At 44.1% G+C, this 15859-nt stretch overlaps 1 protein-coding gene across 1 annotated transcript; it reads left to right on the top strand.

The window, feature by feature from the left end:
- Positions 1–8943: 8943 nt before the first annotated feature.
- LOC115790998 (olfactory receptor 1500-like) lies at positions 8944–10483 on the top strand. Its single transcript, XM_030745056.1, has one exon. It carries the CDS (start codon positions 9506–9508, stop codon positions 10481–10483), a length of 978 nt encoding a protein of 325 aa, XP_030600916.1. The 5' UTR covers positions 8944–9505.
- Positions 10484–15859: the final 5376 nt, after the last annotated feature.

Raw genomic sequence — 15859 nt, 5'->3', positions numbered from 1 at the left:
CATGAGTTACACACACACGGGAGTATAGGGAAAACCAGAACATGAAAAACCAAAACAGAAAACAAAGAAACTAAGATTCAAATACTAAACTATAACCAAAACTAGAAATAGAACAGAACTTCACAAATAGAAACCAAAACACTGGGCTACCGGCCCAGGACCATGACAGCCTGAGCATGAGCCAGATGGTCCCGTGTTGCAGAGCCAGAGAGTTAGCCTCTGAAGGTACTCTGCCTCTTTTGCCATCACCAGCCCTCAGCCAAACCTCCAGAGGAGTCCTGTCACTTCCACCATCACCAACTCCAGCTCCAAAACTCTGGAACGCTTTGCCAATAGAGATTAAACAGACCTCTTCATTGGCCACTGTTAAGAATTCTTCAAGTAGAGACGTTCATACAGTTAGACCTTTATTCTGAAACACCCGTTTATTTTGAAAGTGCCTAGTTCATTTCCTGTTTCCAGTGTGTGTTCAGCTTCGCTTGTCATACTAGCAGCAGTACCGCAGTCACTGATGATGTAAGTTGTGTTTATGAGAAAGCATGATGATATGTTAAGTTGGTTATCACTTCTGACAATGTTAGATCCTGTTAGATCGCTCCAAGTGTGTTGTTGAGCTCTATAGAATGTCCGATTTGTAGCGTTAGCATAATCGCGAGTTAGCATAATCGCGAGTTAGCATAATCGAGCGTTAGCATTACGCTAATTAGCATTACGCTAATTAGCATTATTGTGTGACTGCTAGCTTTCAGTCTATATGTTGAATGGGTGTATGCAGATGATTGCCTGCTCATATGACGGTGCATCTTTCTTTATGTTATGTATCTACAGAAACTGCCATGTATCAAGGCTGCTTCAGTTCGTCATTAAATGTTTAAATCCCTTTGATGAGTCTGTGCTCTCTGACCGGAGCCCTGCAGTGGTCAGTTAATCTGGTACCCAGCAACAGAGGTCGAATCCTCAACAAAGGTCCTTCGAGCCGGATAATTGACTGCTGTAGAATATGTCATCAGAGGAACATTCAGCATCCCTCCCTCACACAGATGTGATGGCGCGACATGTGAGACAGCACCGCACGCCCAAGCACCTAGAAGAATACATCCTTGCCTACAATCCACATAAGCCTGCCTTTTCCTCCCACCCCAATGAAGGAGGGTACGAGGAGCAGAGAGGAGCAGCAGCCATTGTGAACAGCGGACAGGCAGATGCCGCGTTTCTTCTAGGCACCAAAGTAACCTCACGCAGGTCAAGTACAGGTGACCCACTGAGCACAGTGTCACTCAAACAACTCATTGACTCTATATCTAGGAGTGAGGAGGAAGAAAGAGCAGAAATAGCTCAAGTCACCAACAAACTGCGCCAATATGAATGCAGACAACGTCATCGTCAAGAACTGTTAGAGCATATTACATTATTCCTGCAGGAAGAAGAGGAGAATGAAGAGTGTCACCATGTGAAAGATACCACACCCACTCACACACAAACACAGGCACCACTTTGCCCCCCTACCTGTGTCGACTCTACAAACTGCTCCCCATCCACAGAGAAGCAGGTATGCGATAGAGAGCCTCGCACTGAAAGACATACACCAACGAGTGTGATTCCAACATTGGAAGGAGAGGTGGGGCCGAGAGACCACACCTTTGCAGCTGGCAGTGAAAGGGCTAACTCTGCATTCACACCGGTATGTCCGGAACCCATAAGACATTCCAACTCCCCCTATTCAGACATCTCATCCGGTATGGTGACACCAACTCCAACTCACCAGCATCCTATAACAACAGTTCCCTCACCGTCCCAAGTGACAGGCCCGTATTCCGGTGGAGAGGTGTTTATCTCCAGGCACCAGCCCCAGGTACAGCAGCTATTGACGACCACAGGTGTGCCCTATAAGCCCACAACGGATTATCATGGATCACAAATGGGCTCAAACTACACCTTACCTCAGGATCTCTCAACCTACAGTTCGCACCACTACGCTCCTGTGCAACCACCAACAGTTCCACACCAGGCTCTGCCACCTTTCCCAGCGGTGAGTAACAGCTTTCCAGCTGCTCAGTCGCAGATTCCTACAGGCCAAACTATGAATCCATACAACTTTGGTCCGCAGCCTCGCTCCATATATGGTGTGCCTAAACCTAAAATCCCAGACTTCACGGCAGATAGTGAAAGGGAGTTTGCTAACCTAAAGTTAGCTTTAGACAACCTACTCGAACCCCATTCTGAACTGACTGAGAAATACAAATACCATGTGCTGCTCGAACACCTAAAACTTCCTGAAGCACAGATGATTGGCCAGGCATGTCGGCATGAGCCATTCCCATACACAGCAACCATGCAAGCATTACAACTTCAGTACGGCCAGCCACACCAGCTAGCACAGAGCGAAATAGCAGCTATTCTGACAATCCCTGATGTAAAGTCTGGAGATGCACACACCTTCCAGAACTTCGCTCTCAGAGTCCATCTCTTAGTGAGCATGCTGCTTTCCTTAGAGGGACCTCGGGGAATGGAACTCAACTGCTGCTCCCATGTTGACCGCTTACTCAGTAAGCTGCCCAAATATCACAGGGATGGGTTCATTGAATACCTCCAGTTACATGGGAAGCTTAACACCACAAGCCTCAACCCTTACAACCTGCAAGACCTGAATAGCTGGCTACAAAGTAAAGCTCAACAACAACGCATGTCAAACAGATTAGCACAACGCTATCAATCAGAGAAACCTGCTAGTAGTGGGAAGGAGCAAATCCCATTTAGGGGCAAAGGTCGGAGTGTAGCAGTCTACCATGGTACAGAACCCAGTCAACTAAGCACCTTCATGCCACCTGGCAAAGGGAAGATGTTTAAAGTACATTGCATCTTCTGTGACAGTAAAGAGCATTACATCAGTCGCTGTCCCAGCATCAAAGAGCAATCAGCTGTAAAACTGGACAGATGGCTAACAGAGACCAAGCGCTGCTGGAAATGTGCGCGTAACCATACACCTGAGTGCTGCACCCTCAAGAAACCCTGCAGCGATTGCGGTGACATCCACCTCCAAGTGCTCCACAATGTTGCCCAGCGCCGTTCCAACAACCAAGAGTCAAGAGCCTTAGAGAGTCGCGTATACTTGACACCGAGTATAGCGTCCAGTAAAGTACTCCTGAAGGTGGTTCCGGTCTTGTTGCACAACAATTCCAATTCACTAGAGACCTTTGCTGTCTTAGATGATGGAGCACAACGGACAATGATCTTGCCGCTAGCAGTTCAACAGCTCCAGCTGAACGGGGAGTCTGAGACTCTTGCCCTACGCACTGTACGGACGGACGTCACGCACCTGCAAGGGTCAAAGGTTAACTTCGAGATCTCCCCCAAAGAAAACCCATGGAAGCGGTACAAGATACAGGGAGCATTTACAGCAGCAGGTCTAGATCTGGTGGAGCAGACCTACCCCGTGCAGATGTTGCAAAGACGACACTCCCACTTGCAAGGAATACCGCTAACATCATTCGACAAAGCACGGCCACTGGTGTTGCTCGGCTCAGACCATGCGCATCTCATTACCGCCACTAAGCCAACCCGCAGAGGATTTAATGGCGTCCCATAGCCATCCACACAGCCCTCGGATGGGCCCTACAAGGTGCAGAAAGGTGTTTACCAGGGCAGCCCTCGGCGCAGCAGTGCCTTTTCACCTCAGTTGCTAATCCAGACGAGCAACTGTTCTGGAATGTTGAAAGATTATGGCAACTCGACGTTTTGCCTTTCCGAAATGACAAACTGGTTGTGCGCTCTCGTGAGGACCAAGATGCTATCAACCTCCTAGAAACAAAAACAGTGCGCCTGGAAGTTGAAGGAGTCCACCGGTATGCAACCCCCCTCCTTAGAAAACCAGGAGCACCCAAGCTTAACAGCTCGATCCACTCAGTCATGGCCCACCTGAGGAACGCAGAGAAACGGCTCAAGAGAGAACCCGAAAGAGCAGCAATCTACTCAGTTGAGATAGACAAACTCATAAAGACGGGCTATGTTAAGAAACTTCAGCCCAGTGAAGCGGAGCAGTCAGCAGAAGCCTGGTATCTCCCTCACCATCTTGTATGTCACAACAACAAACCACGTCTGGTTTTTGATTGCTCTTTTCGGCATCAAGATGTCTCCCTGAATGAGCAACTCCTACCTGGGCCAATGCTAGGTCCATCGCTGGTGGGTGTCCTCATCCGATTCAGGCAACACCAAGTAGCAGTAAGTGGTGACATCCGTGCGATGTTTCATCAAATCCGCCTTCTACCCGAGGACAGACCACTCCTGCCGTTCATCTGGAGAAACATGCACTGTGAGAACACACCAGATGTGTATGAATGGCAGGTGTTGACATTTGGCACAACAAGCAGCCCATGCTGTGCCATCTTTGCACTGCAGCACCATGCTCGCAACTATGAAGAAAGCCATCCGGAAGTGCTACAGTCTGTTCTGCGGAGCTTCTATGTCGATAACTGCCTTGAAAGTTTTCCAACCGGATCTGCAGCCAAAGAAAGAGTTGACCAGCTGCGCACTCTACTGGCGGAGGGAGGGTTCGATCTCAGGCAGTGGGCCAGTAATCAACCATCAGTGATAGCTCATCTTCCCACTGATACAAGATCTTTAGCCACAGACCAGTGGCTGAGCCAGAGCTGTACTGATCCACTTGAACCCACCTTAGGCCTGCGATGGAACTGTGCAGCCGATACCCTAGGCTATCGGTATCGAATTATTGAACACTCCACACTGACCATGAGGACAGCCTACCAAGTACTGGCTAGCCAGTATGACCCTTTAGGATTCATGGTACCATTCACAACCCGCGCCAAGGTGCTAATCCAGCAGTTCTGGTCCAAGCAAAGAGGCTGGGATGATCCAGATTTACCGCCTGCCCTCCGAGAATCCTGGGAAGCCTGGGAGAGTGAACTGAAACACCTTAACAAGGTATCTATTCCTCGTTGTTATTCACCAAACCCTGTGGAAGGTCAAGATGTCAAGTTTGATCTTCACATCTTCTGCGATGCTTCGGAGCGAGCCTATGGAGCAGTGGCCTACCTGACAGTCCATACAAGAGACGCCATCTACACCTCCTTCGTGATGGCTAGGTCAAGAGTAGCTCCCAAAAGACAACAGTCTATACCCCGCTTAGAACTCTGCGCGGCACTAGCTGGGGCTCAACTTGCCAAACTCCTAGAGACCGAGATGACACTCCCTATCCGACGAACAGTTCTGTGGTCTGACTCCACCACAGTTTTGGAGTGGCTCCAATCAGATTCCTGTCGATATAAAGTGTTTGTCGGGACACGTGTATCAGAGATACAAGAACTGACTGACCGACAAGCTTGGCGGTACATCGACAGTCCAAACAACCCGGCTGATGACATAACGAGGGGAATGTCATTGTTAGACCTAGCAAGACCTGGTCGCTGGAGCCAAGGGCCCCCACTCCTCAAACGAAGCCCCGAACATTGGCCGAAAAAGCCCGAGCACACTATGACAGCAAGTTCGTCAGAACTGAAAAGTATCACCTTTTGCTGCTATACAGCAGTGGACACCGATGATGTCATTCCTGAGGCAACGCAGTACAACTCATGGAAGGAACTAATAGAGGCCACACGACAAGGTCACGGGGCGGCCACAAGCCCAGAACACAGTCAGCTCTTCAGCAACAGGGATGCCGAAATCTTGCTGCTGAGAGGGTGTCAAGTTCATAGCTTCCCAGAAGAAGTTGCTGCCCTTAAAGCACAGAAATCTGTGACAAATCACAGTCGTCTGCTCACCCTCGCCCCAGAATGGGACGCTGAAACCGGTCTCATACGTGTAGGGGGAAGGTTACGGAGACTACAGAACCCAAGCATCGGAGAGGTCCACCCCATTGTGCTGGATCCAAAGCATCCTGCAGTGAAACTTCTGATCAAAGACATGGATGAACGCTTGCTGCACCCAGGCACAGAACGAGTCTATGCTGAATTGCGGCGACAATATTGGATCTTGCGGGGACGACAAGCCATCCGACACCATCAACTCAACTGCCCAACCTGCCAACGCTGGAGAGCTCAGCCAAAGGTACATCCATCCTCTTCCGCTTATCCGGGGCCGGGTCGCGGGGGCAGGAGCCTAAGCAGAGAATCCCAGGCTTCCCCCTCCCCAGCCACCTCCTTCAGCTCTTCCGGAGGGACCCCAAGGCATTCCCAGGCCAGCTGAGAGATATAATCTCTCCAGCGTGTCCTGGGTCTACCACGGGGCCTCCTCCTGGTGGGACATGCCAGGAGGCATCCTAATCAGATGCCCGAGCCACCTCAACTGGCTCCTTTCACTGTGGAGGAGCAGCGGCTCTACTCTGAGCCCCTCCCGGATGGCCGCACTCCTCACCTTATCTCTAAGGGAGAGGCCAGCCACCCTTGGAAGGAAACTCATTTCTGCCGCTTGTATTTGCGATCTTATTCTTTCAGTCACTACCCAAAGCTCGTGACCATAGGTGAGGGTAGGAACGTAGATCGACCGGTAAATCGAGAGCTTCGCTTTTACACTAAGCTCCCTCTTCACCACGACAGACCGGTGCAGCGTCCGCATCACTGCAGAAGCAGCCCCGATCTGTCTGTCGATCTCCCGCTCCTTTCTCCCATAACTCGTGAACAAGACCCCGAGATACTTGAACTCCTCCACTTGGGGCAAGAACTTGTTCCTGAGCCGGAGAGGGCCCTGCCACCAAGGAGTTGTTTAACTGCCTCAGTGACCTCACCACCAGTGATGTTCAAGTCATCTCCCTCGTCCCCAGACTCTGCTTCCACTACAGAAGGCGTGTCAGTGGGATTCAGGAGGTCCTCGAAGTATTCCTTCCACCGCCCGACTATAGCCTCAGTTGAACTCAGCAGCACCCCACCCACACTATAAACCCTGTGAGTGGAGCACTGCTTTCTCCTCCTGAGTCGCCTGACGGTTTGCCAGAATCGCTTCGATGCCGTCCGAAAGTCTTTTTCCATGGCCTCACCGAACTCCTCCCACACCCAAGTTTTTGCTTCAGCCACTGGCCGAGCTGCATTCCGCTTGGCCTGCCGATACCTGTCAGCTGCCTCCGGAGTCCCACAGGCTAATCAAGCCCGATAGTCCAATATCATCTAAATATTTTTTTTCTTTAGGGACACTGGTTGTCACTGGCAGAGAGCTGGAATGGCCCCTGGGTGGATTGGACATGGTGCGTTTGCTGGGCAGCTTAGGTGAAACACAAAGAAAGAGATTCCAAAATAGCTTCCTTGGCTTCTTCAGGCAAGAATTCCAAGAATATTTAGTAATAAAGGAAAAAAGTAACTCACTAGTACAGTAATTCCCAAAATCTTTAACACAGAAAAAAATTATTCAGAGTAAAGGGTAGACTACAGGCACATGGTATGCTGTTTAGTGCAGATGCCTTGAGATTTGTAACAAATAGCCAAAGAATAAGCAAATATATGTTTCAAAATCACGCTTTAAAGAAACTGATCATTTTTCATATCCATCTTTTTTCTGTAATGTATTCTTTTAGGGCAATGCAAATGAAACTGTCTTTTTATATTATAAATGTGTAAGTTTGCAATGGCATGACTTGTAAGAGTAATAATATCTATTGTAATACTTTAATGAAATTCCATCCATCCATTCATTTTCTTCCACTTATCTGGGGTTGTGTTGAGGGGGCAGCAGCCTAAGGAGAGAAGTCCAGACTTATCTTTGGAGGCCTGCTGTTGAAGTTCTGCTGGAGGTGGGAGTTGAAGATCTTGTGGACTGGGGCCTCTGCGAGGCATTCTAAGTGCACCCTCATTATACATTTAGGTGTGCCAGGTCTGTCCAGCATCCTCTTCCAGTTCATCTGGGGGGACACTGAGGAGTTCCCAGGCCAGCCAAGAGATATAATCTCTCCAGTTTGCACCAGGGCCTCCTCCCAGTAGGACATGGCTGGAAACTCTCATCTAAGAGGCACCCAGGAGGCATCCTTGTCAGTTGCCCGAACCACCTCAATTAGTTCCTTTCAATGTTGAGCAGCAGCTGCTCCAGAATGACTACACTGCTCACCCCTATCTCTAGGGGCTAGTCCAGCCACTGTTCAGCAAAAGCTCATTTCTGCTGTTTGTATCAGCAATCTCATTCTTTTGATCACTACCCAAAGTTTGTGACAATGGGTCAGAGTAGGGACATAGATAAACTGGTAAATCAACAACTTCGCTCTCACACTCAGCTTTGTCTTCACAATGGACTGGTGTAGCATCCACATCACTGCAAATGCAGGCCCAATCCATCTCTCAATCTCCCGCTCACTTCTCCCGTCACTTGTGAACAAGACCCTGAGATACTTAAACTCCTACACCTGGGGCAGCAACTTGTCCCTGAGCTGGAGTGAGCACTCCACCCTTTTGCGGCTGAGGACCATGACCTCAGACTTAGAGGTGCTAATTCTCATGCCAGCCCCTTCACACTTGGCTGTGAACCCTTCCAGTGTGAGCTGGAGGCTACCACCTGATGAAGCCAACAGGATAATGCACAAAAAGCAGAGAGCGGAAGCCTTACACCACTTGGCTATGCCAAGAAATTCTGTGAATAAAAATTATGAACTGAATCGGTGAAAAGGGCAGCCCTGGCGAAGTCCAAAACCCACATAAAATGAGTCTGACTTCATGCTAGCAATACAGATTAAGCTCTCGCCATGGTTGTACAGAGACCAAATGACCCCCAACAATAGACCAGACACCCCATACTGCCCAGAGTATACCCCAAAGGATGTGGTCGAATGCTTTCTCCAAGTCCACAAAACACATGTAGACTGGATGGGCAAACTCCCACACACACTCGAATATCCGTGAGGGGATAAAGAGCTGGTCCAGCGTTCCACGACCAGGACAAAAACTGCATTGTTCTTCTTGAATCTGAGGTTCGACTAACAGACAGATCCTCCTTTTCAGCACCAGGGGAGTGGGAGTTGGGGAGGGCTGAGGAGTGTGGTCTCCCAATAGTTGGAGCACACCCTCAGGACAAAAACTGCATTGTTTCCTTTGGATCCGAGGTTCGACTAGGACCCTCCTTTCCATCACCCAGACTCAATTGCCAGGGATACAAGACTTCCTGTGGGTGATGGGCCTACAGGAGGTAAATTGTTTGAGGTACATTTTTTGAGATCCATATGAAATTAATCATTTCCTTAGTATTACCCAGAAACCTCAAACTGTATAGACTGTTGTATGTATAAGACAGTATAAGTAATGAGACACTTCAAAAGTCTGAGTGCACAAGGGAGTTGTTTCCTCTGAGTTTTCTTCACTGCATCATTCTCATTAGACCAGACTACTGGAAACCTTTACAATATAAAAAGACTGCTGCTGAAAGACATGTTCTGTCAGAGTTAGAGGTGATAAGAGCAGAGATAATGAATCATTATTCCAATTGAATATCCAACTGTGCTCAAAGTTTGTGTCGTTTTTGTTAAGACTAAAGTATTGTTTATTTAATTTTAGTTTTTGTTTAATGTTGTTTTTGTGTATACATGACTATGAAATACACCAATATTACCAATATAAAGGATTTTATTATCATTGGATTTCCTGGACTTCCTCCTGAATATTATGGTCCCGTGTCTGTGCTTCTTCTTCTGGTTTTTCTCGCTATTGTGATTGGAAATGGTTTCACTATAGCTGTAATCATTTGTGAGCGGACTCTGCACAAACCAATATATGTGATCTTTTTTAACCTTGCAATGACAGACATGTGCTTCGGCATGGTAACTCTTCCAAAAATCATAGCCAGATACTGGTGGAAAGACATGATATCTTCATTTGGAGCTTGCTTTACACAGATGTATTTTGTTCATTCTTTGGGAGCTACTCATTCTTTCATTTTGCTGATGATGGCTTTGGATCGCTTTGTTGCCATAGGGTTTCCATTCAAATATCCAGTTATATTTACAAACAAAGCAGTGTCTGTTGCTTGTACCATGTGCTGGGTTTTAACATTCATTCGTTTTTTGGGAACTTTGTTCCATGCCTTGACTTTGCCTTACTGTGACCAAAATATTATCATGCAGTGTTACTGTGATCATATATCAATAACTCGGCTGGCATGTGGCGATGATGTGGCATATGTGAACAGTGTTGCACTTGCTAATGCAATGGTCACTCTCCTGGTTCCTTTAACAGTCATAATATTATCTTATTTTTTTGTCATCATAGCTGTTCTTACTATGTCTCACACTGAGAGGCATCACAAAGTGCTGTCCACTTGTGCTCCTCAGATCTTTATTACCTGCCTTTACTATGTGCCAAGATGTTTTGTATATCTCTCGAACACTTTGGGGTTTAATTTCAGTCTTCTTGCTCGGGTTATTATTACAATGATGTACAGCCTCACACCTCCTGTTGTTAATCCAATGATCTACTGTTTCAAGACCAAAGACATTAAGAACGCTTTGATGCAGAGATTTAAAAACAGAAAAGTAAGCATTGCAATCAAAACTCACTGCAAATGAAAATTAATGCTAATATTGTACTAAATATTGTACTATTGCAAGACTGAAAACTTCTATTTTATTTTATTAAGAAGACTAACAACAGGTAATAAACAATTTTAAAAGGATGAAAAGTTGATAAATTATGGATGTAAATTTGCATGTATTAGATTGTCCAACTACATTTTAAGGTTTGTAGTTTTATTTTGTTTATTTATTCATAGAAAACATTTTTAAATGTGTGTGATTGTATGAATTTTTTTTGCAGTCTGAATCTATTATGCACCTTTTTAAATCTGAAATTGTTATTGCCTGCACCTAAATGCAAAAAATAACCTGTACACAAACAGAGAAAAGCTTTCTACTTATTATAACAATTATAGTACAATTCATTAAAATCTGTTCATGTATCTGCATTTGAGATTTTCTCAACACATGTAGCTTTTTTGTTATTAAAAACCCAAAGTCTTATATCCTATTGTGTTACATGCTTTTTGCACATATTACTCAGGTTTTAGTTATACAGTTTAAAAATATAGAGAAAATAATAGAGCCCTCCTCCCCCTATTCTCTTTAAAAATCACTCCAGTAAAAAAAAATAATAAAAAGTATATATATATATATGCGTGTGTGTGTGTGTGTGTGTGTGTGTGTGTGTGTGTGTGTGTGTCAAATAGAAAATCTTTACAAAATAAATACAGTAAAACATCTAAAAAGTCTTCTGATCACAGTTCAGTCTTGACATCCTATATTAAATAATATTAATAATAGTGTCTCTGGAACAACTGATACTATATCTCATGACCACTAGATGTCATTTTACAATAAAAAATAATTGGTATCTAACACACAGCCTGTACAAAGGTACAGTGGAAATATGTTTTTGTGGAAGAAAGCATGAACATGCACCGCTCATTGAAGCTTTGAATTAGAGTATCTGAGTATGTTTGATGGAGAGAAGCGTGTGAGCCACACCTTTAATGTTACCGTAGATGATGAATAATCAAAATAATTACTGAGTGAGTTGTTCAGCTGCCTTGTAAGCATGTTACTGAAAACAAATATATTTTATTAATCTAAAATTACAATCTTTACATCACACAGGATTTCAAATTTCACTCTGAGAAAAAATTCTCTCTGAAAAATAACCAGTGTTTCCTTGCTAAAGCCTATAGGTATTATCAGGTGATATCTTTTGTTATATTTTACCCCTTCATTTTAGACCATTAAAATACGCATGCTATTTTGAAGGTATGTGCAGGAGCCTCTTATTTATTTGAATATCCTGAATATTTAGATGGCTGTATAGACTGAACAGGAAACTCTTACAGTAGTCTCTTTTACATACTCCTGGATGCATTAATATTTCTTTCACATTTCAATAAAGAATGAAGTCTCTCTCTAATAAAAACTTTAAACATATACACACAAAAGTAAACTAGTGCCCTACTGTAATGAACATGTATGAAAAACAGCATCATGGATGCTGTAGTACTGAAAAAAATAAGGGTTCAAAAACATTCAAGAGACAGGTCAGGATATTGAGAATAATTTGTAGCATATAAACAATTTCATTGTCCATTCAGATTAAATGTTATCTTTCTATATATGTTCATATAAAGGTAATCATCAGACACAATCTCAGGCTGCTCTGTAGATACACAATTAGCTTTGACCTGACAACCAGCAAAAAAACAATGAAGTAAATGTAAAAAGAGGTTCGTTAACTGGTCAGTTACATATAAAATCCTGTAATTAATTTATGTTATGTTATTGATCAGACTGTTTAACAATATTTCATGATATCGAATTATTTCAATAATTTGCAGGAGACAGACCACCTGAAACTTTTACTTCGCCTGAATGGATGATATGAAAATCAAATAATTTCCTCTATGTCACTTTGCATGTCATAGCTGTGACTGGATTCAATGGGTAGGCATGCGATATCTTCAAATACAGGAGCATAGCTGCTAAAAGGTAGGTGCATATTTAAAATATTTTTCCACTCCTCAAATATACTCTCATTATCAGCTGATAGATGTGGTTGTTTTAAGAATGGGTTGAAAGGTAGGGTCTCTCGTTGCCCTAATGAATGGTCAGGTATGTGATCAGAACAGGTAAATGTGCTGTGTGTTTCACTCTCACATGAACCATCCATCACTGTGGTTGGCTCTGGGGGTCCAGACTTCACAGAATATTGATGTAATATTTTTTCCATCGGAGCGTTTAGTTTGCTAATTTCTTCAAAAGTGAGACTTTGCATTGGCTCCAGAAATTCTGGTTGTCCAAATCTCCTCATGTAGCACGAGCGTGTCTGTTGGGACTTCTTTAAGTCAAGCTTATTCAGCAACTGTTCATTTATCAAAGTAACATTTTGATGCTTTGAGGGGCTTTTTTCATCACTAGAGCTTTCTTTCTTAAATCCTGCAAACAGCATCCTCAAATCTCCCCACTGTTTCGGATCAGCTTTCACACATTTTGAGCTGTATAAATGCTTCTGCCAGCTGAGTTTCAGTGAGGCGCTGTCCGAATGAAATGCACTGCAGATGCTGCTGATTTCATAGTACTCAAGCTCACTTTTTGGCAGTGGCTGAACACTTGACAGACCGTTATCACAGTAAATCTCTATACTTGACTTTGCTTGATTGGCACTCATGCGGTCAGGTCCATTCCCCTTTTCTGGTGACACAGCTTCTGCGTTGTCATCAAGGGAAAACGCAATGTTGTCTGCCCCTTGCTCTGTTTTCACTGGCAAACTCTCACTCTGACATCTTGCATCAGAATGTCTTACTCTGTAAAGTACAACACAACTTGCTGCAATCACCAGAATGAAGATTAGAGGAAGAACCAGAGCGATGAGCCACAGTGGCATGTTGCCTTGCATTTCAGAGCATTGATCGTGGCCGTCCTTCGTGACGATGCACAGATCACAAAAATGGTCAGAGACATTGTGTAAACAGATGCAGAACTTGTTCTGCACATCAAGTCCACACTTCCACTGGTTTTGACAGTTTGAAAGACAAGTCCTCTCGGCAACGTCCTCCTCAGAGCAAGGCGAGGGGAGGCAAACATCTGGAGAGCTGCAGCTGGATTGGGAAAGAGTCGAGCTTGGCCTGACATCCACCATTACGCTGTGTCCGCTGACAGACAGAGAGTAACCTGTCACATTGAAATACTGCACACATCCACTGAATCCTGTCACCAACAAACAAAAACAGTTTTACTCCCACTTTACTCCTTCCATGCAACTTTACCCATGTTTTTATATGATCAGTTTAAACAGCAAAGAAAAGCCAGTCTGATTAAACAGTTGGTATGTTTCTGTGTAAAACTCTCATCCGGAGCATGACAAGACCGTATTGTATGTGATATACATGTTCTGACCTTTGTTTAATTATTAAAAACCTCAGCATTTTAAAAATAAATTCAAATAAACTGTACACCTTTACCTGACTGGACTGTTTCTCTCGTTGGAGCAGCACCGAGAACGATCTTTTCTACACTAACTGGAGTGAGATCCAAACTTTGGCCGGTGATGTTCAAAACTGGTTTACCATCCACGGAGAAGAAAGTGTTCTGCCCGTCACTGAACAAGGAGAGGAGATGCCAGACCCCATCAGCCACAGGAGGGTCCACAGTGAAGTCTGACAGGTGTCCTGACAGTGTGTCTTTAAATGTGTATGCAGGCTTTCTGTCTTTTATCTGAATCAGAAGAAAAAAAAACAGGTTTACACTTTATGCAATACATGATGAATAAGTATCTAAATATATTTCAGGCCTACCTTCAGCATAATTTATCCTCTCTGTCCATCAATGAACATCAGCACCCCGTCATGTTTGGTCTTGAACCTGATGCTAATTGCTGTTCGGTCTTTAGTGTTTCCCACTCTTTCATCCAAAATCTCCTTCATCAGGTAGTCTCTCTTAAATTTCTCCTTAATAACATAATCAATGTAGTCACTCCCATTAAATCTCAAAACAAGCTCCTCTGACATTTCTGTGAAAAGGTTACAAAAATAACTACATAATCTTCTACTCTTAATTATAAAACAGAAACTCAACATAACACATGTAGTATTATTATTATTTTTTTTACCTTTGTCACAGTTTCTTCCAGTGAAAGAGCTTTTACACTCACAAAAATAATCAGACCAAAGGTCATGGCATACACCACCATTCTTGCATGGGACACTGTAGCATGGTGACACTGTTGCTCGAGGACACCTAAAAATAAATATGATATAGAAGACAGACACACACAATAACGACCTTTTCTCCATTAGAGCCAAGGATGTTTAAAGGATGAAGACATCTATATGTTTTAATGTTAATAGGCCTACCTATCAAAGATGTTATATGCTGCTAGGGCCGTCGAGGGTCTTAGCAGGATACCGTTAATGTGAATGTTTCGAATACATCCAACAAAGTCATGGGTTTTTATCTGAGCAGGGTGCACTAAAATAGGTTCAGTAGTCCTTAATCCTCCAAAGGTCATATTACTGTTGCCAACATCAAGTGTCCTGATTGGAGATAAAGACAAAGAAATTAAGAAAAAAGAAAAAAATGTTGCTGATAAGGATGAAATTGGAAATAATAAATATTGCAATTAAATATTTCACTGCTACCTTTCTGAAATACTGCCATCATTCTTTGAAAAACAGAATCCATTACTTTCATAATCTGTGCAGCTGTCCACGTGCAGTGAACCCGTCTGTGAAATGCAATAGCACTACATGAATGTAACTCTAATTCACTTAAATACTCTACGTGAACTGCAGGAGTAATGTGTTATGTTTGTACTTCAGTGAAAACATGATCTGAGTACTCTAACACATTACTGTTGCAGTTCACCTAATCAGTTATTTACTTACTCATTCAAATAAGTAATCCATTAATAGTGAGTACAGTTGCTGGTCACTTCATTAGGTACACCAGTTCATTTGACAGTTAATGCGAATATTTAATCGGACAGCACCTCGATGCATTTAGGCATGCAGACATAGGCGAGACAACCATGAAGTTCAATTTGAGCATCAGAAGAGGGAAGAAAGATGCCGTTCAGGCTGGTCTGAATGTTTCAGAAACTGCTGATCTGCTGGGATTTTCCCACACAGCCATTTCTAGGATTTCCAGAGTATGCTCTGAAAAAGAGAAAATATCCAGCAAGCAGCAGCTCTCTGCACTACAATGCCTTGTTGGTGTCAGAGGACAATCGCCAGACTGCGTCAAGCTAATAGCAGGGCAAAAGTAACTCCAGTAACCACTCACTACAACCAAGGTATGCAGAAGAGCATCTCTTCTGCATGTCAAACCTTGAAGCAGATGAGCTACAGCAGCAGAAGACCACACTGGGTGTCACTCCTGCCAGCTAAGAATAGGAATCTGAGACTACAA

This window comes from Archocentrus centrarchus, chromosome 13 (assembly GCF_007364275.1).
Source record: "Archocentrus centrarchus isolate MPI-CPG fArcCen1 chromosome 13, fArcCen1, whole genome shotgun sequence".
NCBI lineage: Eukaryota > Metazoa > Chordata > Actinopteri > Cichliformes > Cichlidae > Archocentrus > Archocentrus centrarchus.
This window is presented reverse-complemented; position numbering and strand designations above follow the sequence as displayed.

What these genes read in the sequence shown, in the direction of transcription:
- LOC115790998 (XM_030745056.1), top strand. Translation starts at nt 9,506, where the DNA reads ATGACTATGAAATACACCAATATTACCAATATAAAGGATTTTATTATC.